Genomic DNA, 22,973 nt, shown 5'->3' on the forward strand with positions numbered 1-22,973 from the left:
AAAGAAATCCATATTATACTAACGTTTAATTTAAAGAAATACATTTTTACATTGTCAATTCAGAAAAGGTTCACGTTCACACTGCAACACGTTGGAAACGACGTCCGTTTCCACAAAGTACACATGTAGTTTCCCAGTAGGGCCACTAGTGGGTGCTGGTGGTTGTTTAATAATGGGAACCACAAAGAGTTGGGTTTTCAGTGGGTCCCAGCACCGTTGTCGTGTTAACGGCCATTAATCTGGTGCAGACCTGGATATATTTGTATTGCATTTTTTTTCAAGGTTCTTGTTTTTGTATCTGTATGAAAGTGGGTGAATACACTAGAGGTTGGCTTCACTGTAATGCTTTCACAGTCTGAGATAAATGGTGTCTACAGCTGCTTTTCCAGGCAGGTTTGATCCACTGAGGAAGTGGAACACTACAGCGAACAGCTGGGTTTTCAATCGTTCCTTCACTTATAAACCACTGGATTATATGACAAAAAAAATACCCTTCAACTGTCATTTATGCCACAAAGTCTTGCTTCTGTGTGCACTGCCTTTACTCTTAAAACACAACCGTGCACAGTGAATAATAAATACCCCCGTGCCGTGCAGTGGTGGTGTCTAAAGAGGGCAGATATCATTACAGCAGTTCAATTTATCAGGATTACGTTGTCTCCCTTCTTGGCTCTTTTCTCCAAATTGGGTTAAAATGGGCTGATATCTACCATAGGACATTATTCCTACATGCCAAGTCAGTGGCAAAGCAGTTTAAGTGTGAAGAAACTCATATGAATTGCTCAGAAAGAGACTGCCCACCCATGCGCAAAGGTTTTATATGAAACCCAGAAGGGAAGCGATAAAATTACATGTCACGTTATCTAAACTTGTGGAAAAATGTTTAAATCTTGTTAGTGGTAGCGCGTGTTAGCAGTATGGTTAAAAAAAATTAAAAGAGCAGCCATGAACAGTATTTTGTAAAAAGAATTTAAAAAAAAAAACAGGAAAATAAGTTATTAAAGAAACTAATTTAGCAGTGTGTAGGCCTGAGGGGGTTTAATAACATGCTGTAAACTCACAATCACAGCAGAAGAATGCAAGAAAACCAATTTCAAACTCCTATGGCCATGTTTCCTTACTTTAAATCAAAGCCGAATATAAAAAGAGAAGAAAAACTTTTTTCTTGCATCCATGGATCCGTCCCAGTGCTCTCTCTTCAGAGTCAGTAGGAGGATGGTGGGCAAAGACGGTCTATTTCAGGCTCATTAGCAGGAACTGGACAGAGCCAGAAGAACAGAAAAGACAAGAAGGAAGATGTCGTCGAGGAAGAGAGTCATTAATTTACAGATGGACTTTAGCTTTTATAAGTACTTGGGTGAAAAATGTACGACGGTTTTTCAAAATGTAGAAAATACTCTCGATTTCACAGAAAAAACTCCGATTCGATTTCTGTTTTTAAACACATAAACAGCAGCACATACACTGGGGGGTGTTTGTGAGGTCACACGAGAGTTACAGTATATATCTTCATATAGCTATATATCCTCCAGGGTTCTTCAGCTAATCCTAATTAATCCTTTAGGATAATTACGTTTTATCTCCTATGTGACCACACAGCCAGAGCATGGGGAATTTCCTCATGCGGTACTTTCCACTGCATTTTCACAGTTACACTATCAATATTGGTCGTCATTACACTTTGCAATTAATGCACATACTGTATATCCAACCTGGCCAGTCTACATCTCCTGTGAGGACCATGGATTTTTGCACACACAAATGACCTGTTACTCGTGGAGAGGTTTAATATATGCACTGCGTGAGTTCTTGTGTGGGTAAAATTGCACACTGCAACTGTATTTCTTAAGCAGAGACTCTCTGCCATTAATGTCAAATAAACTGCACAGGCCATCTCAAAGGAACCTGCACACACACTGTCACGTTAGAAGCTGAGTGGAAACGCTGGACGAGGATTTAGTTTGCTTATTAACAGTCAAAATCTCTTGGTTTTTAACCGAGTTACTTTGTTTTACAACTGTTTTGCTATAAGATGACATATCAAACACCTATAGACTACAGGCTTTAATCCTGTAAAAGTATAGAAGGTGTAATTCAATACTTGCCCTATAGGTGGAGCACATGCAAAGTGTTTTAAACACAAAACCTTTGCTGCGTTTTGGGGATCCGTTTACACGACAACGGTGCACAGAGCAACTGAAAACTTTTTGAAAACTGCAACCAAGGAGACACTTTTTGAAAACACTGACTCGTTGTCATGTAGACATGCAAAAAAAACCCACACTTACTTTCTTTCCATTGTTAATGTTTATAGCGGAATGTTCTCTGCATATGCGTGTGTGCTTTCATTACAAAAACCACCAACAGCGCCAACTCATGGCCTGGCATGTTAACTACCTAGTTGTCAGTGTTTCTGCCGTTGTCGTCTAAATGTGGAACTTTTCTGAAATTAAATCTCAAAAATGATGCATTGTCCCCATGTCTGTCAATGGGGCCCGAGTCAGACTGAAGGCACAGATTATTCCAAGTCAATTGAAAACGTTTGCTAAATTGAGCATTTATTCTCAGTTACAAAAAGACGCTCCCAGCTACAGACGGATTGATTCTGTTTAATTTGCTCCATCATCTCTTATTGATTTCAGCTTCAATTATGTCGTACATAGGAATGGAGCCAACAACCCTAAGATTTGGATCAATACTGAAACCTAACCAGGAGACAAAGAGATTTCCCTCCAAGTACGAAACAGATTTTTTTATTGCCTCCAGTTCACGTCTCGGCTCCTCGTGTAATTTAAGATTCCCTTTCACAAACTTTCAGCCTCGGATCCCGATTTCAGTAAAGGTATCAGCGATGAATAACGGGAGGAAACAGATTTCTGTCAGCCAATAACTGTGTGTGTGGGTGTGTGTGTGTGTGTGTGTGTGTGTGTGTGTGTGTGTCTTATTGGGTTTCTTTAAGCTTGGATTTGATATCCCTGCTAACTGTGTATGTCTGCAGTCACACACGTGTGTGTCTCACATCGAATTTGTGTGTGTTTGCGTCGGCGCCATCTCTCACCCAGAGTGATTGGAAAATTCACACACAACACTAAAACCAACCGGCGAAATCCGTCCTCGCCCGTCAGCTTGTCACATGCACTCTTTATCTCTCTGCGCACTGAGTCACACCCAGAAAAGCACACACACAACACACACATTTACACAAACAGGTTTCTCCTGTGGCTTCCTGATTGAGGCTTCGTTCCCTGCTCTCTAGATTTTGTGAACCTCCTCAAAAAAAAAAAAAAAAAAAAAAGGTGAGGCAGGAAAGGGAGGAAAAGAGAAGTGAAATTGAACGGGGGGAGTGATGGAGTGATGGAGTGAAGGGGAAGAGAGCGAGGGAGGTGACACGAACATGAGAGAGGTGGTGACAGAAGGTAACATGACAGAGGGGGGAGGACGCGGAGGAGGGGAAGGAGAGAACCTGGGAGGATGCAGAGGACAGAAAACACCTCCCATTAAACGGAGATTAAAGCTTCTGGCGCTCCAGAGTGCAGCTCGACTCTACAACCTCGCCCGTCACCCGCTGATAATATAACACCGTTTTAAAGATCAATTTGTCACTTTTCATCTCCTCCTCCTACACCTCATTCTCCTCCTTTTCCTCTGAGGCCAGGGGCAAATGATGCCAGAGGAAGAGGAGGAGGAAGGAGGAGGAAGGAGGAGGAGGAAGGAGTGCGAGTTTCAGACTCACGGAGAGAAATCAGGTGAGAGCTGACTTGTGTTTACCAGCAGTGTTGATGTCATTTGTTCTAAATCCCCACCCTGTCCCCACGGAATGGCTTCACACACACACACACACACACACACACACACACACACACACACACACACACACACACACACACACACACACACACACACACACACACACACACACACACACACACACACACGCACACACACACACACACACGCACGCACACACACACACACACCATTGACTTGACATTTATGTTTACATTGTGCCTCGCTGAATTCAGCTTACTGGATATGATTTCAACATATTCAAAGAGTTTGACATTCATTTTATTTTCCCAGATGTCTGCGTACATAAAACAAAATAAATTTCCTTTCTTCCATTTTGTTCCTAAAAGATTCAAGCAAAAACCTTGTAAGTTCATCAAATCTCGCCTGGATGCCGACTTCCAGTCAACATTGTGGGAAGAAAGAACATGTTTTGGCCACCAACGGAGCAGAAATGGCTAAATGGAAAATGATTTCCTTACAGAGTGCTTTTACTACACAATCGTCCTCATTCACACACCAATGGTGACGGTTGCCATGCAAGGTGCTCAGACACTACAGGGAAAACACTTGGGTCCCGCCAAAGGACGTCAGACGCATAGCGAATACAAGAAACCCTGCATATTCATATTTCTTTATGTCACAACCAAGTAAAGAGAAATATAAAGTCTTACTAGTCGCCACCAACTCAGTGAGATCAATGATTAGTTCAAAGTAGGAACTTTTATTAGTATTTACCAGCTTCATTCTCATGACAGACGATAAAGTTAAACAGTCATGGAGCATGGAGAGTTCAGGGAGCGTCACAAATTGTCCCATTTTAGAAGATAATGATGTTAATCTTGAATCACCCGAGCATCATCCTGACGTTCCGCTGTCCGAGCTTCACACACGCTATTAGCAACAGCACTTTCGTCGGAGGTTCATTCTTTGCTTCGCACCTTCATCCAACCGGGCTTTAGCATCTTGTACCTCTGCTTCCACGCAGTAGGGCGCAGTGGCAACGCTATTTTCGTTTTCTGTGATATGCAGGTTTAATTAGCAGCCAGTAATTAGATCGCTGCCCAAATTCCAGTCTGGACTGCCGGGGATCTCTTTTCTTCTGGTCTCTACCAGGAGTATAAGTTCTCCAGCTGACGAAGCCCCAGGGGTCCCAGAGACACACCAACTATCTCACCATGGTGAGTAAGTGATCCAATCAGGATAGATGAAGGTACCGACTTCCTCATCACCTTGGCGACCTCAAGTTCTTTACTGGAAGTATCACAATTGATCCACTCGTCCATAATTATTCTATTAACCTCATTACGACACACATGCTGTATGTGGCTAAAATAAGCAAACGCAGCCTGGTTTGGACAGACAGATGTAGAACATGACGATGCCACAATCAGTTTTTAACCTGTCAATTACTATTATCTCTGAAATGTTGCCAGCTCGGCATTTATAGCGATTAGTGATGAAAGGAAGACGACCTAACCCTGTGCTGCTTCTTCCTCCAGAAAGTGTATATGTGTGTTCCAAAGGTCAGTCTCATATGGTTATAATACGTTGAATTATTATTATTGATAATCAGATTTGTGCGTTTCAATACCAAGAAACCAGAAAAGGATAAGTGGAAATTCGAGCCCCAGTCACACTGATGAAAATACAATTTGTCTCCTTTTAGACGCTGCTAGAAATCTAATGGTCGAGCGACGGAGTGCAGCACAGAAAATGGTCTCTGATAGATTTTTCTGTTTCAGACTTTGCGGCTGTCTGCTCGCTCACACTTCACTGCTGTAAAAAAGAACAACAATTTGCTCATGGTCAGTGGCACAAACTCCTCCTCCATTCTGGAAGATGCAGGATTGTTGAAATAAAAAAAAAAAACATGGAGCCACCAGTTAGCAGCAAAACCAACATTGTTTGTGTCGGCGCAGATGCACCTTTGGTACGGTTCGTCTTTCCAACCTCGGACACTTTGGTATTTTCTCGTATCTAAATGCCTCCTGCAGACCGAGTGCTGAACCTCAGTTAAGGAGTTCTTTAACGTAGAAAGATCTTTGAGGACTTGCCATCTCCGCCTTGCATTGTAAAAGATGAATCGGTCATGGGTGACAGATGAATGGTGTCCAGTGGGACGACCTTGTTTCTCCCAGTGCAAAACTGACAGAATACAAATCAGGGCCAAGATGGGAACAGATGGAGTGTGAGTTTCTCCTCAGAGCACATAGAGAGGAAGAGAAGTGAGATAATAGCCTGCAGCTAATCCACTGCACACTAAAAACTCATTACTTCTTGAGAAGGAAACATGGGAAAAAAAAAAAAAACTTGCTTCCCCAAGACGGAAAGAAATACTCTGCTTAAGGTGAAGACCTTGGCTCAAACTGTCTGGTTTTCCTCATGTGTGAAATTTCTTTTATGTACAGTTCAGCGCGTTTGATTAGTCTTTATTGACGAGGAGCTCTGTATGAACCCAGCAGCAACACAACAACCACATGATGAAGACGGGAACTTGACGGCCTTACCGTGACACCAAGCAGATGATAGAATTAAGAATTAGGCCTTTGTCACATCAAAATAATGACAGAAGACGGTGGTCAGTGGTTTAGTTTCAATAGATAGTAGATAGAGCTCAGGAGCCTGAGACAACAGAGAAAAACTTATATTACATAGAACTGTTGAAATAATACACAGTTAATTGTGTAAGAAAAACATTTCAAATTGAAAAACTTTATTCATCTACATAGATTCTTTATTATTCATGTTTTAGCAGAAAATGCTGGAAAGTTAGAAAGTTGTTTTGTAGGCAAAAGTTGCATATTGCCTTGATTTAGATTGAGAAAATATCAATACATGGTAATCCATTTGTATTTCTTAATAATTTTTTTTTAAATCACAGCTGATTAGACTTTTTCAAAGTACCACGAAATTTATTAATGAATAAATAAACATATATAATTGTGATTTGTCACATATTAGGTGACTTATAGTTACTATGAAGGGGTGAGAAAAGTAATTTGTGTCTTATTAGGGTAAGAACAGTGGTCAAGTGTCAACATTGCTGCAGTGGAGCTGAAAATATCCCTCATCTAATAAGAACCAGAAGCCCAATTTTCAATGTGACAGGATTTTTCACCAAATAGCAACAACCAGCAGGAGAGTTTCCTGTCTGGCTCTAAGACAATGAGTGTAATATATCTAAGGAGAAAACCAAACAAGGTACACAGACAGTAACTGTCTACCTGCTGCCTCCACCACCCCCAGAGACTTGTTGTGTTGATATGATGCAGAACAACTAAACAAGCAATGTTTGTGTGAATGCGTTTGTGTGAGATGTGATTGTTTTTTCACTTACTTAAAAAAAAGTCCCCCTCAGACATATGCATGAGTCATTTCTACACTAAAAACAGGAATGTGGCTACAATATGGCTGCAAAAGCAGCTGCAGCCTGATGCATCAGTGTGTGTTCATCATCATATTTCTTCATTATTTTGTTTAAACTTGAGCTGTGGTGTAGTGGCTATCTCACCCAACTGGGCTCAAATTATATCTTCAGTTTTCCTTTCGGCATCACACCATGATTAGTCCACAGTACAGCTGAAAATACTCTGTAGCTTTGAGGTTTTTGTCACTTAAAACTAAAAAAAACAGCAGTAAAAATGGATTTCTATGGCATGAGAGGAATTTTTAAAGGACATTTTTGCCGTCCATAAAAGGATCTGAGGTCAAATCAACCTGTGGCGACTTCAATGAGTGAAGAAATTGCAGCTCATAAGGTCAGTGAAGTACTCCTTCAAATTCAGGGGAAGAAGTATTATCCTCAATAGGCGACGGTTTAAAGTTGCATCAACCCGTCGAGTTGCCAAAGCTTTTAAGACATTCATCACCTGTGGCTGCCAACAAATCAAAACATTATTTCACCTGACATATATTCTCATTGGCTGTAGTCTTTGCTCATTTTTAAAGTGGGCGGGGCTTTGACGATGTGATATGTTTCAATCAGGTTGTGATGGTGACGTGTCATCACAAAGCTTGATTTTAAAACTATTTTCTGTTAATCTGAAAATAGTTGCTTATTTATTTTTCGCCTGTTTATTTCACAATCGAGGATTGTTATATGTGTCGTAATAAGGTGAGTTAAAACACACTCCTCGTATCTGTCGCCTGCACCTCCCTCCAGATTGCCTTTAAGAAAAAGCTGCACAACAGACCTCCTGTTCACTCTCAGAGTGTGTCAGCTTTGCTGTAATGTTTCAGAAAACCAAACACACTCTCAAGAACATATAGATGCAGGAACTTTGAATATATATAAAAAAAAAAAAAGAAGGAACATCTGCTATAGATTCTGAAAAACCTGAGGCCACCATCTCTTGCGCTCCCCCAAAGCGAGGTCCCAGGCTCAAGATGGGGAACCACTGCTCTAAATGGCAGCCTTTCCTTTTCAGGGCAGAGCAGGTTTCTCCTTTATCTGCTCTGGACAAACATTTGGTCCAACAGTCCTCGACAGACAAAAGAAAAATAAATCATTCGAGAACTCTGCTCTGTGGAAATCCAATCAGGTCCTTTCACCTACCACTTCATCATCTGCATATTCATACATGCTAAACATTTCACATTCCTTCAAAATGCATTAGTCTATTAGGATAATCTCATGTCTGGGGAGCCGTTCCACAAGCAATTAGAACAATCACACACATGCCTGTATGTTGGAATGAAATTATTGAAGATTAGATTCTGCCCTGATTATCATTCTCCCCCACCTTCAGGTGGAAAATGTGTATTCAGCATGCCACAGTAAGAGTTACTGTTGCGTCCAGCCCAGAGGCATAGCAGCTTGATTAATGGTTAGACTGAACCCTTAAAAGGACCCGTTTCCACAGCTCCGTGTGAGCAGGTTGCACTCACTGGAAAATGAAATGCCCTTTTGGCCACATTGGCTTAGTCAACGTTACAAATCACTAGCCTTTACAGAAAGCTGTACTCAGAGTGCCCCAGGGCAACTACATCAAGTGTGAAGCGAGCAGCAGATGTGGGAGGAAAATGCAACAAGCAGCAAAAAAAAAAAAAACTAAAAAAAAAAACTGCACACAGCAGAGGACAACAAGATGGAGAGAATTTCAAATGAGTCCAAAGAAAAGGAAACTGTAAATCAAAATGATGTACAAAAACCACATTGTTCTTTTTTTAAAGCATCAGGAAGAAAAAAAAATATAAACCAATAAGAAGCAGAAACATTGAATGTAATTGTAAAAGGTCAAACTTACCTCCCAACGCTTGTTTCATTACGAAATTCATGATGATGGCTTTTAATTCCCTGCCTTCTTTATCCAAGCAATGTTACATTCAATAGTTGCCCAAAAGTAGAAGTCCTTCTTTCCCAGATCTGGAAAGCACAAAACCATCAAAGTCAGCCAAAGACTATAGCAGGAGATCCTCAGTGCATTTTGAAAATTACAACACTCAGATCCAAATAGTAAACAGAAGCAGGCTTTGTGCGTTACGCGCGTTCCTTTCAGGCGCCAATTGAAGGGCACCAAGGTCAATGGTTCAAACGCAACCACAAACGCGTAAAAGCTCCAAAGTACTAACCAAACAGCAGCTTCCCACTGTGTTTCCTGCTAAATGTGCAGATTTCCTCCCAGCCTGGTGTAAAGTGTGAGGGAGTGACGGGACTATGTGTCACGACTGGCGCGGATAACCTCAATGTGGTGCGTTCCGCCTGCAGACAAGCGAGTTTGGAGAAAGTGAGTCCCCAGTTAGTCAGGACGGTGTGTTGTCATGCATGTGGACTGAACCACTGCTGGGTGTATTTTTCTCTCTCTCTCTCTCTCTCTCTCTCTCTCTCTCTCTCTCTCTCTCTCTCTCTCTCTCTCTCTCTCTCTCTCTCTCTCTCTCTCTCTCTCTCTCTCTCTCTCTCTCTCTCTCTCTCCTCTCTCTCTCTCTCTCTCTCTCTCTCTCTCTCTCTCTCTCTCTCTCTCTCTCTCTCTCTCTCTCTCCCCTGATCATGTGGTAAAACTTTCCATCCTCCATTGGAGCGACATTGGACACAGCCATCCCATTCGGGCATGAACAAAGCTGCTCGCAGAGCACCTCGATTGAGCAGAATAATGTGTTCATATGTGGCGAATATCGAGGCGGAGATGGCGTGAAAGCCCACGCGCACATGCACTTCCTCCTATTCTATGATCGGAGCCGGTTTCAGCACCACCGCCTGTGGACAGCTCCCAAACACCGCGGAAACGCACCGTGGCGGCGAGTCGAGCGTCAATTTACCTCCGTGCGGTGACCGGCTGGAATCCTCTTCTCACACACACACACACACACTCACACACACGGGCGCGCGCTTACACACACACACACACGCACGCACACACAGTCCGAACACAGGTCTGGGAACAAAAAGCTTCAGCTCGTGTGAAGTTATCCTGCAGCAGGCAACAGCAGATGATCTAAGTGTTCGTCCCTTGCATCTACGGGAAAGAAAAAAAAAAAGGGAGAAGGACGTCCTTGGTGCTTCCTCCTGCGTGCCGTTTCGTCTTCCTGCACACACATACACACTCACACACGTAGAGATAGAGGAGGGAGATGAGGAGTAGAGGGGGGTGTGGACGCGGAGGGTGACGCCGTTAACACAGTGATGGGGAAGGAGCGACTGGATCACATGGAGGGATGGAGATAGACGCGTCCCACTAACGTCCCCCGGACCGACAGAGAGATCAATTATTCAGGCTTGACGCTGGCTGGCTACTCCATCCTGCATCCCGCCCCCCATCACTGCGACGGGGAGCGAGGGGGACACACAAGCCGGCACACTGTGAGGAATACTATGGAGGGAAAACATGCAGCAGCTTTCTATTCATCTGCATTGTCCTCTTTGATTCAACTCGTTTGGTTTACAGCCAGGTAGTGAAATGCAGAGGAGGCAATCAGAGAGAGCCCCACCACCACCACCACCACCCTCCATCTTCATCTCCATCTCCTACTCCAATCTTCTCAACTCATTTTAAAGTGGCATTTAAAACAATGAAAATATTATAGATCCAGTGGTTCCCAACCTTTTTCTTGAGGGACCAACGCAAACAAAGAAATGAAGGAACCCCATAACACACCATATGAGGAAAACTGTTTTTTTTTTTGTATCTTCAGTGACAACAAGTTCCTTTTCTCTGAGGTTAAACTCTTTGGGTTTACACACCGTCCTGGGGTGTTCGTTGTTCCGGTGCTGCTTCAGCTTGCACAGTTTCAAACTTTCATTTTGCCAGTTTTTCCACCACAAAAGATGAATTCGGCTCCAGTTTGGTCCATCGCTTCATATTGTTGTAAATATTGAGAAGGGACGCTAGAAGGGGAGTTTTGTATATGAAATGAAACCTAATCTATTGGTCGAACATCCACTTCATTAATAATAATGACATTAGCTTTTGTACCCTTGATAGGATGTATGAAGAAATCCCAAAATGTTCCAGTTATTATCATTCGTTGTTGGTGTTCTGGCGATGATGTTATGATAAAATCTGTTGTCACAGGAAGTTCCTCCAGATGTCAGGTGTTCAGATAAAAGAGGCACCTCGTTCGACCTCGGAGTCCTGAGCATCCAAAGACCCGAGGCACAAAACACACAAAAGTGTGTGTTTGAGAAGACAATTACAGCCGCTCTACACACCACGATAAGCAACTTAAGACTGTTGTTTCTTGAATTTCATTTTCACATCTAGGCTTTATTTAGCTGAACCAACACACTGCTGCAACGTACACACCCCATGGTTTACTGGTCTCACAGACAGTGGTAGAGCTGCAGTGCAGAGCTCTGTCTCTCCACCAGGATCAACTACAGCTTCAGTTTAAAGTTTAAAGACATTCTGGTTTGTGAATAAAAGGAAACACACCTGCTGAGCTTGTGCATCTTTAGACGCCCCATCTGAGCCACAGCATGTCTGGAAAGCGTTGCTGTCCATCAATCAGAGGAACAGGGAAGATTACAAGTCTTGAATAGAATTTATCAAACAAGTGAAGTCTGCCTTACATTATAGTTAGCTTTGAAACTAAAAGAGGGGAGTTCTGGTCCGCCGGTGCTTTTATTTATATTATTTATTTTCAGTTGCAGTGCAATAGTGAGACATTTAAGTGACCGAATGAACGGCGGCGTTACAAAGAAAATAAAATAATAATTAAAAAAAAAAATAGACTGAAGACCTGTGATGTTCTTACATGGCTTCTTTTCTTTTTTTTTAAATAACACATATTTCAAGCTTTTTATTCTGGCATTTCAGACCTTTCTAGCCATATGAGGCATTGACCAGTTCCTCAAATCATGTACTTCTATTCTTCAATCACATGTTCCTGCTCCTGCTTTCATACTAGGACATTCGACCTCGAAAGACAACAATACTACTAACAATATCGGCTCTACTTTTGTTTCTTCAATGTCATTCACCTCATCCTGTTGTTGATATTTAACAGTTTCTTCATAGCTGGATGACATCAGTTGTATTTATGGGCCTTAAGGCCTCTCATGCACAGGCTTTCCCTCGGTTGGCTGTCCTTTATTGGAAAACCAAACTCAATAATAACGACATAATGTGGGTTTAATTGTGACACCAAGTTCTCTTCTCGGTCTGAGTTGTTGAGCTCTATGTATTATTCCATGGTGACCAATTTAGGGTACAGGGACCCCCGGACAGGTCCCCAGTCCATCACAGGGCAAACACAGAGACAGACAGTCATAATGGAAACTTAGACTCTAACTAACCTAGAATGTCTGGTCTCATGAGAGTGTGAGACTTTTGAGGCGAGACAGCTAATCAACAACACAGTGTTCAAACTTGTTTCCCTACCATTATTATTGATGGTGCACTTCAAACGCAGGCTTGGATTTCTTGCTTTCCTCTTCAAATACGATTGTCCTCGCTGAAAAAGTGAAGCGCTGCATATTTTTTCCAGAGCGATTCAGACTGACACCCCATTTTCACACCGTTTTCATGTGAAAAAGCAACGTTTTTGTTGCATTTTGGGCGTACATTTACACGACAACGGTGCTCGGAGCTGCTGAAAACGCAACTTTTTGAGAACGGCTCCCAGGGCGGAACTTTTCTCCGTGTAAATGGCAGAAATGCTGCAACTTCACATGCAAATGCGCAGCCCAGTCATAGCAAAGAAATCCTCTACACATGCACAGGTAGATGGACAATAACAACTGTGTTTGCCTCCAGAGTGTCAAGACCTCCTGTCCACATTCTCCGAGCTCCATAACGCCATCGTCTGTCCATATAAATCTCAAAAGGTGTACTCCCATTGTTAGTGTTTCTAGTATATTGTTCTGTGAGTTCATTTAATTATACAATCAAACAACAGCACCAACTAGTGGCCCTATATGAAAACTACCTCATTTTCAGAGTGTCTCGCTTTTCCATGTGAACAGACGTCCCTTTTAAATCGTTACCATGGAAACGTGAAACTTAACTGAAAAGAAAAAGGAAAAACTCAGCGTTTTCACTGGTAAACGGGGTCTCGGTGTCGGTGGGATACGAGCTGTGGTTAAATCCAGACCACTTAAAAGTTCACTTGAACCACGAGTTGGTTTGGGAGATTTTCCACAGATTAAGAAAATAGTGAGTTAATTTCATTCAAATGACGGCTTAGAATTTTTACCTTGAACCACTTCGGTTAATTTGAAAGATTGAAGTGGTGTCCTTGACCTTGAGTGCGTTCATAATGGAAACGACCTCAGGGCTTTCAAATGTTTTTTCTACATTGTATAAATGAGCTCCAGCTTCATCTGAGAGTTACACACACACACACACACACACACACACACACACACACACACACACACACACACACACACACACACACACACACACACACACACACACACACACACACACACACACACACACACACACACACACACACACTTTTCTAACTTAGAGGAAATATTCAGTATATGTTGGACTTTACATATCAAGCCAGTTTTCAACATTTGTACTGCTGCTGTTCAGTCGTGATGTTTTTATATGATGATTTTATTGAAAGTGAATTTCATTTTCAAAGGCTCAGCATTTTGCCATGTACAGTACATACGGAGCGTGTCTGAAAGAAGGATGCAGTGTGCGCTCAGCAGACGTGATATGATTTTATTGAGCTTGTTTCAGTCGTAATGCCACTTGAGCTCTTCTTGTTCCCACTTCATAACAGTTTTTATTACCAAAATCTCTCGTGCACAGGAGTTTAACTTGCTCGGCTGATCTTTCCCATGATATCGAACATAATACAGTATTAAACTATTATCCTGACAGATGATGTGTTCTTCAAATTTATGCAAAGCTGCGACACTAAAATATCAACTCCTGCACCATTTCAGCTGTTCCTCATTTAGCTACCTACTCAGCCTTCACGGATGTTCTCTGGTTTGCATGATTTGTATGTAAAATTGTGCCAAGCTGAAGCCCCTCAGTATTCAGTTGTATAACAGGGACTTGACATGTTTCCTGGAATTAGACTGCATGTACAGAATTTTAATCCTCGCTTTCATTTTCTCACACTTCATTTGACGAATCTCGGTGACAAAAGGTTGAACAGTCTGCCAAACTCAGGTAATTAAGCTCTCTCCGTTTCCCCACCAAGGTGTTTTCCCCAAATACTGTGGCTCAGATGATGATAACGTCATTTAAATTCAACAAACATTTACTCTGTTGTGTCGAACTGTGCACACGTGAAGCCCGACTAAGTGGATCTGCTGAATTGTCATCTAGTAGATAGTAAGTAAGAAAGGATTATTATGGTCATTAAATTCACATGTATTGTTTTATTGCTTGTTTTTTTTGTCCATTGCTGTCCACATATTTGTGTAATAACGTCGGACTAAAACAGAGAAGAGAATGCAGGTGATTGTTTTTGCCCCATTTATAAATTTTTAAGTGAAAATGGAAAACCTTTATTGTGTTATGGGGGGTCCGTTTATACGGCGGCGATGCTCGGAGCCACTGACAATGCAAAGGTGGAACTTTGTGACATTGTGTTAATGGGGGGAAACGTTTGGGCTCGTCCCCATGTGGACCGTGGAAACGCTGCTGCGGCGCGTGAACACCACTGCGGCAGTATTTAATCTGATCCCGTTTGTACACTCGGATCTCACAAGATCTCCAAATGGAACAGGAAAGTAGAGTAACTTTAATGTTTATAGCGAATTGTTTCTCTGCATGCATTTGTGTGGTTACATTACAAAAACAAACAACAGCACCCTCTAGTGGCCTAACATGAAAACTACATTGTTTTCAGCGTTTCTGCAGTTAACGGAGCCCCACCTGGTGTCACCAGAAAGGATCGCGGGCAAAGAATGTTATTAATTCTTTAGGATTATCTACATTATTTTCTTGTCTGTGAATAAAGCCTCCTCCTAAATTGCACATCATTTGTGTGTGAAGATTTTATTTCTTGGTTATTTGTCTCCTTCTGCCTCCTCAGGCTGTGTATGTGTGTGTGTGTGTGTGTGTGTGTGTGTGTGTGTGTGTACGTGTGTGTGTGTGTGTGTGTGTGTGTGTGTGTGTGTGTGTGTGTGTGTGTGTGTGTGTGTGTGTGTGTGTGTGTGTGTGTGTGTGTGTGTGTGTGTGTGTGTGTGTGTGTGTGTGTGTGTGTGTGTGTGCCTACCATGTATCCGCACATACAAACCCACTATAATCCAGTTCCCGGAGCCATGCATGCTAAACAAAACAAAAAAAAAAGTCATTTGAGTTCTCACACTCAGCCAATGCATGTCCTTTCCATCGCTCTCTGAGATGACTATTGATTAACCAGGATGAGGATCAATAGGAAATCACATTAGGTGAGGAAAGCATTGATACCATCGCAGCATTGCGCTGCCAATGAGAGTTTGATTAACATCAGATCAATGGTACTGATTGGAATTGGAAATATGCACAGAGCACCTGCTAGGCTGAAAATTCATCAGAAAAGTATGTGTCTCATCTTCCTCTTGAGCAAAAGCTTGATCATTTGTTTTTGATATATTACAATCATATTTTTATATATTTTGGCATCACGAATGCACTGCGCAGGCCATAACTCCTTTCCACGGTATCTGCCGTACAACATTTCATTGTAAGTGTTTGTGTACTGAAGTTGAGGTGTTTTAATAACCTTGGTAACTCGTTCCTTAAAGGAGTCATTTTTCCTCGATGCGGTCCCACTCGACACAATCGCACAAACAACACACACCGTCTTACACTCCTCTTTCTTGTACACAAACTCCCCTGACATCTTGTTAATGCAACGCCGGCCTGTTCTTACGCTGCACACTGTATTGTCTTTTCTCCAGCAGTGCGAAGCACATATAGAAAGTGTAGAAAGCTGCATGTCCTCAGAGTTCGGCTCAGCGGGAACAATCGCGCCTGCAGCACGTTCAACTCTCATGTTTGGCCGTGAAGCGACATGAAAAGACGTGTTGCATTAATTCCCACGTGCGGCTGCTGATCTTTGCTCAGTATGCAGATTCCCCCAAGAGGACGAATCCGGCCACAAGCAGTGCCGGAGCGTTTTGTTTGTGTTTATTAGGCTGCACCTTTCAGCTTGTAAAATGTTGATTTAATGAACAAACATTACTTGGATAATGAATCTGCCATTCCAGGTCTCCTGTGTAGTAACTTTCCTAGTGTGATGAGCGTTTGTCTGGTTTTATTTGAAGGGTTATTCTTACACGTGATGCAGGACTACAGTAATAACCAGGGATTTACTCTGCATAGAGGGTCATTTTAATGGGTAAATAATCAACGAGTCCTTCTGGTGATCTTCACAGAGATTGCATGTAAATGGTTACACTTCCCACAGCCGACCAAAGGAATAGAAAATAACTGCATAGAAAATACAGTTTTCTTTGAGAGTCACTGTTTCATTATGTTGGGGAAAATGCATTAATAAACAAGCTGTGATGGCAGTTAATCATTCTCTCTAATGATCAGTTGTACACCTCAATAAAGAAAATGAAGAGACGACATGCTCGGATTTCTTAGTTGAAGGAAAAGTTAAGTGGATTTTTTTTTTGTACCCCATTAACAATAAAAATCTCTTCATTTCACATTAAAATCATATTCAAAAAGAGACTTTTTCACACACGTATAAAGAAACCAACAAAGACAGAATCATCTTTAAATACTGGACAAAACTCAAGCTTATCAATGACATACTGCTGCAATATTCAATGTGGGAACTCCTCGGTGTATCATCTTCCTTAGAGCTGTGTGAGAACACGAGGAACAGACATTTTAATAATATGTATTTACAATGACTGAACTTCCGTTATTAAATTGCTTACTATTAATGCTATGATGACGTTTGTGCAATTCATAGTGAAACAAGCTGTTAATCTGAGCTATGAAACGCCACCCAAAGGCCTCGTTGAGCTGCAGATAGCCCCGTTCTTAGGAAATCCTCGGTGGAGCAATCCAGACGGATAATAACGTTGCTGATCTTCACTTTGCAGCAGAAAACAAGTCTCAGGGAGATTTCACGTTTATGAATTTAAAAAAAAAAAGATTTTGTAGATGTCTTTGCAGACGAGAAGAGCCGGGAGGACGGAGAAAACAAAACAGGCGGAGACGTTAGTGTTGATTTCATGAGAACATGTTTTTAATCAACATGTAACGTGACGCGTCAAAGTAAAGCAAAGCAAAGTAAGGCAGCTTTAGATGTACAGCACAAGTGAAAATAAGTTTGAATGAAATTGAAATAATTATCTCTCGAGTAACTTATAACTGCAGTGTGAACTTGATGAGACAGTGAATGTCACTGCCTTTTAGTGTTATGATGCTTTATGTGGATCTCTACGCAGTTATTCTGCAGTATTGGCTGGTAAGGAATTTTACACTTTAAGTTGTGTGCAAAAAAAAAATGAAGAAAAGATGAAAAGAAAAAAAAACAGTTGTGTTTTGCTTTTCTTACAATCAAAATTATTATTTTGTAATTAATTGTGTCCTTTATTGAATCCTATATCGCAGAGTCAAACAAATAAAACAAACAGGAAAACAAACATCTACAGCTATTTTTGTACGTTTTGGGACTTTTGTTGTTGTAAACTCACTTATTTCTGTACACATTTTTACAGTGTCAGATTGATATGTGAAGTATTAACTTTTTGTTTCAATTATCATTTTTTTTTCTTCCATATTCAGCATCAATGTTGAGCTCTTAATGTTGAGGAAATGGGTAATAATGTTCTGAAGGAAGGAAATGAGTTACTGAAATATATTCCAATTATGCAGTTTAATGGGTTCATGGATATGAGAGTGTCATATGAGTACTGAAGATCATCAAGGTAATGCATGCGTTCGGAAGTTATGCGCTGAAATCAAAGTACAAAAAACCAAACATAAACTTGGACTGGTGTGTGAAGCTGACGTGTAAAGTTCCTCTCAATTATCATGTAGGTATGTATTAAAAAGTTCTACATGTATTACTACTTGAGTATCGAGGTAAAATCAATGTAAGACGATGCATGCTGTCTAACAGGTCAATAAATGAGGCAACCTTGTGGTTTCCAAAGGTAAAGCCTGGGGCCTCTTGTGTGTGAAGTGTGTGTGTGTGTGTGTGTGTGTGTGTGTGTGTGTGTGTGTGTGTGTGTGTGTGTGTGTGTGTGTGTGTGTGTGTGTGTGTGTGTGTGTGTGTGTGTGTGTGTGTGTGTGTGTGTGTGTGTGTGTGTGTGTGTGTGTGTGTGTTTCCTCTGGATACTCCAGGTCGATCCCAGAGTCCAAAAACAGCAATGAGCAGCAAAACAACAAAATCCTAAACGTGAACAAGAAGAGCGCTGTGTAGTATTTTTACCTACATGTGTATTTTTTAGAATTTATTTTGTGATCATATGTTACGAAAAATAAACTTCAAATGAAAGTTTGAGGAAGCATTTTTCTTTTTGTCCCTGATTAGTTCCTTTCATTAAGAATGTCACCGTCACCTCAGTCAACTGCGTTGGATCGTTGACTGTATGTAAATCATAGACGAGCTCCTGCCGGCTGCTCTGTGGAGTTTTTCTGCAGGCGTGACCTGATTGACACTCGTCACGTCTGCAGTAAGAAACACGGTTTGTAAGTATGTGCTGCATATTGGTTATACGAGCTTTCAAAGTCTTGCGTATGAAAGGCAGTCCTGAATTTAACGCCGTTGATTGAGCTGGTTTATAGAGAAGAAAAGAGTCCATGATATCCTCAAGCACCCTCTGCACACCACAGGTATCATATTACATCATTAATAACAATGTTTTTTCTCAAGTTTTAATTCTAACTACTGTCCTCCGCTCCGATCTTATTATTTAAGAAAAAACACTCTCACTTTCATAAACTGCACCTAAGCACAAAATCATATTGATATTTTATTCTGTAAGACTGCAAGACGCCAGTTCACTTCCTTCCTCTCACTTATTTTTCTCCGTCTGAACATCTGCAGACATAAGAGCCATTTGATAAACAGCCATGTTGAAGTGCAGCGTGGGGGAATGCTTCATTAGAAGTGTATGAGGGCTGTGTAATTGGCTTCTTGTCTTGAAGTGAGAGCGAGGGTTTTGGAAAAAAAAATCTAATGCACTTGTGGGAGTCTGAGAATAGGTCCCGTTGTCGGAGCGATGACTAGTTACCGTGGGCTGCACAAGAACTGGGTTTCCTGCGGGGACTTTCCACAGCATGAGGACTCAGAGGCTGCAGAGAGAGGATGAAGTGGACTTTGTTGGTGTCAGTTATCCATCCCTCGGTCTGGATCCCCGTCATGTGGCGGAGGGCGACGCCAGAGAGGGCACCAGTCCAGCTCCCTCAGCGGTTCCGAGGCCTTATGCAGGGTTCATACATAGAACCGAAAATTATTTTTCTATAATTCGTGACCCATTCCTGACATTCTTCATGTGGCGTCACGCATCAGAAAAGGTTTCTTAAATGGGCGTGTCGGTACGCGACATCCTTGATATTTGTGGAGCATGTTTTTGGCTGGACCCGGCTCGTTTTACTTCCTGAGGTTGGAGTTACGTCCCGTATAAACTGGCCCAAAGCAAGAGAACAGATTTGAAAGGATCAGAGCGTCGATATTATTCTGCCCCATGTATACCTAAACAAACTTCACACAATCATCTCTAACCTCACACAGCAGACTGAATATATTGTCAATTACAGATTTCAAGTGAAAACACCAAACTTTTGGTGCGTTCCAGGGGCCGTTTACATGAAAATGGCGCTGGGAGTCACTGGAAACGTCGCTTCTGCTCTCGAACTCAAGACCCCTCCAATGCCCGTCAAAGACTTTTAAAAAGATCTGACCTCAGTAGAAAAATGACCCTTGGCTGCTCAAACACAAAACGGCGACGGGCAGCTTCGATCCAGCACTTTCCAGAATGTGCTTGTGATTGTTTGTAGTCTTTCGGTGCATCACACAAGTGGATATTGTCAATTTGTTTTCGGTCATAAGGTACAAAAACATTCACCTCAGGATTATTAGTGGAAAACACTGGTGAGTGTAAACATGAGTTTGTATGATAGGTCATCCTGAAATTCAACAAAAACAATAAGACAAACAGCCAAATCAGGTTTCTACCAAAGATCACTGGAAGAATCCATGGATTTATGACCAAACAAGATTGAGAAAGACTTGTTCATGCATTTACTTTCAGCAGGGTGAGTTATTTTAACATTTGTTCTTCACAAGTCTCAGACTGCAGCTCATTCAGAGTCCTCACCGACACAAAGCACATTAACGTCTGATCTTTAATCTCTGCACTGGCGTCTGTGTGCCAAAGGATCCGCTTCACAATCTAACTTGTTGTCTATAAAGCTTTGGATGGTCTCAAGTCTCAATACATTTACTGAATATGAAACCTCCAGACTGCTGAGGTCCTCGGGAAGAAGTTTACTAAGTGTTCCAGAAGAAACAAGGTGAAGCAGCTTTTAGTTCCTCCTCGCCTGTAAAACAAACTTCCTGCTTATACATGCAACACTTTTAAATTAAAATATAAAACATTATTATTTGTTCAGACTTGCCAACAAAACAATATATTTCACTTATTTTATTACCTTTATTCTATTATTTTTTATTTTATTCATTAAGAGCTGGGATCTGCTTCAGCGACCCTAAATTTAAAACATTTGCATAAAGTGTAGTTCTCTGCATTTAACCCATCTCCCTACACATGGTCGTAACAGTGAGCTGTGGGGGGGGTCAAAGATCACGCTCAGCTCCTCTAACTTCTATAGGACACTGCTGAAGGGCATTGAGACGACATCCTGAATTACAATACTGACACCTTTTTTAATGTTTGTCTCTAACTGAGTATCATTGTACCGGCTTGGTTTGAAGTTTCCTCTCACTGCTCCAAACGCCGATCCACGACTGTCAGTGTGCAGGAAACACGCACCAGAAGCTGGACTGCTGTATGAGGCCTTAAACACTGAGTAGGTATTAAGTGTTTTCATGTATAAGTGCTATTCCTATGGTTACCTGGCTGCATGTTTATTTTTAACAGCATTTAAGCTCTTCACCCGAGGCTCCAGTAGGCTTATCTTTATTTATTTTTTATTTTTTTTAAAGCACACATCCTTTGGCATTTTTTTTGAAGGTTGCCATCTATTTAAGAGGCCACCGAGTACCGCTATGACTAAAATGGATGTAGATTCAGCTGTGCTTCAATTTTTATCCAATTTGGCAGAGTTGTAACTGGGAGGAAATGAGTTCTTCAAACGGCACTCTGGTCCGGGGCGTCGCCTTTCGGCCTGTCAGCTTTATCATCGGTCTGCTGCAACAGTCGCTGTGCAAAACATTGGGAACAACGTGAATCGGACTTTCACATGAAGGGGATGTTTTTGTGCGGCGATTAAAGAGTTTGCCGATGAATTTCCTCCAGCAGGTTCACTCCGAGTCCACGGAGCCGCGGCGTCCTGCTGGATCAGACGTCTCATCTTCTGACGGAAATCACTTCAGGGAAAGAGTGGAGCTCAGATGAATGAACAAAGTTTTTCAAAACAAACAAAATCAAGCCGAATTCTTAGGCCTACAAATTATTTATATATTCCAGGAATTTCTGAAGGAAGAAGTCCAAAAAGCTTAGCAGCTCTAGAGCTCCAGGAAGAGGAGATCTCCAGTCTGAGTTGGTGCATTTTCTTTGAAATGTGCAAACTATGATCATTTTCTTATTTTTCCACATCACGTCAAAAGTTGGATCCCCAAAATGTTAATTGAATGAAGACTGCCCACAGTAAATGTTTGATATATTAAAGGTTTGTGTTTCTCCCCTGTGCAATCTTATACCACTTTATTTTCCCAAAAAATTCCTGCATACAATTTTCTCGTAGAAAACAAATTCTCACCTGGCGCCACTTAAAGAAAGCAGACAGCGGGAGCATCCAAATGGTCCCTCCTATCTCCTAATAGTCCCTCCTGTCTCCAAATAGTCCCTCCTGTCTCCTTTCCTATCCACTTCTCCTTAACCCCAGAAGTGTTTAAGTGGCAGCCATGATAAGGAATGTTGGAATTCTCATCGGAGCGTTCAGGGAAACTCACCATGACTCAACACAGGTCATGTTAATTTACCAAAGCAATAATCTGTATTGAACAACTTTAAATAATCTAAAACCCAGATCCCAACTAGGAATGTTCTGGATGTTGTAAAACGAACACAGTAAAGTAAAGTTTTTGTGCAGCCTATTCTCAGTTTGATTGATTATTTATTCACCTGGCAGCCGTTTACCTTTAGTTCCTCTTTTCCTTTGATTTCAATTTAAACCTCGTGATATTTGAGATTATATCAGTGTTTAGAACCACAGGGGGAAATGGTAGAAATTCTCTTTTTGAGGTCCATTTTCAGAAATTTTGTATTTTTTTCACCTTCGCCGCCGTCGGATTATTATTACTTTACCGAGTGGAAGTGCGGCCCGATTGTCCTGCCTTTCCCTCACTCCTTCAGGAAGTCTCCTAACACCTCCTAATCCCATGGATGACGTCATCCAAGGGATTAAGGAAAGGTGGATAGAAAAGGAGATATAGGAGGGACTATTCCGAAGCACCCAGTGAGATTTGGACTGCTGAGTAAAACCTCTAAAAAGCAATCAGACCAGGGATCAGAGCTCTGAGGAGGTTTCAGGTTCTGTTGAGGATTTTTTTTCTTCCTCTGTGGCCTCAGGAAACCTTCTCCAGCTCGTCCTGCTTGCCAGCGTGAAACCAGAGAGGCTGCGGCCACACTGAAG

At 41.7% G+C, this 22,973-nt stretch overlaps 1 protein-coding gene across 2 annotated transcripts in view; it reads right to left on the reverse strand.

Annotated features, from left to right (window-relative positions):
• The window catches only part of cplx1 (complexin 1), a 52,781-nt gene extending 42,299 nt beyond the window's left edge, over positions 1 to 10,482 (reverse strand). Inside the window, exons 1-2 of one of the 2 annotated variants that reach the window (XM_080465465.1) lie at positions 10,045 to 10,482; positions 9,036 to 9,154 (exon numbers count right to left, since the gene is read on the reverse strand). In XM_080465465.1, the coding sequence (XP_080321591.1) occupies positions 9,036 to 9,066 (31 nt within the window). In that variant the 5' untranslated portion in view covers positions 9,067 to 9,154; positions 10,045 to 10,482. Of the gene's footprint in view, positions 1 to 9,035; positions 9,155 to 9,360; positions 9,595 to 10,044 lie in introns of those variants that run through there. The other variant, XM_080465464.1, reaches the window with a different exon arrangement.
• Positions 10,483 to 22,973: the final 12,491 nt, after the last annotated feature.

This window comes from Lipophrys pholis, assembly GCF_963383615.2.
Source record: "Lipophrys pholis genome assembly, chromosome: 6".
NCBI lineage: Eukaryota > Metazoa > Chordata > Actinopteri > Blenniiformes > Blenniidae > Lipophrys > Lipophrys pholis.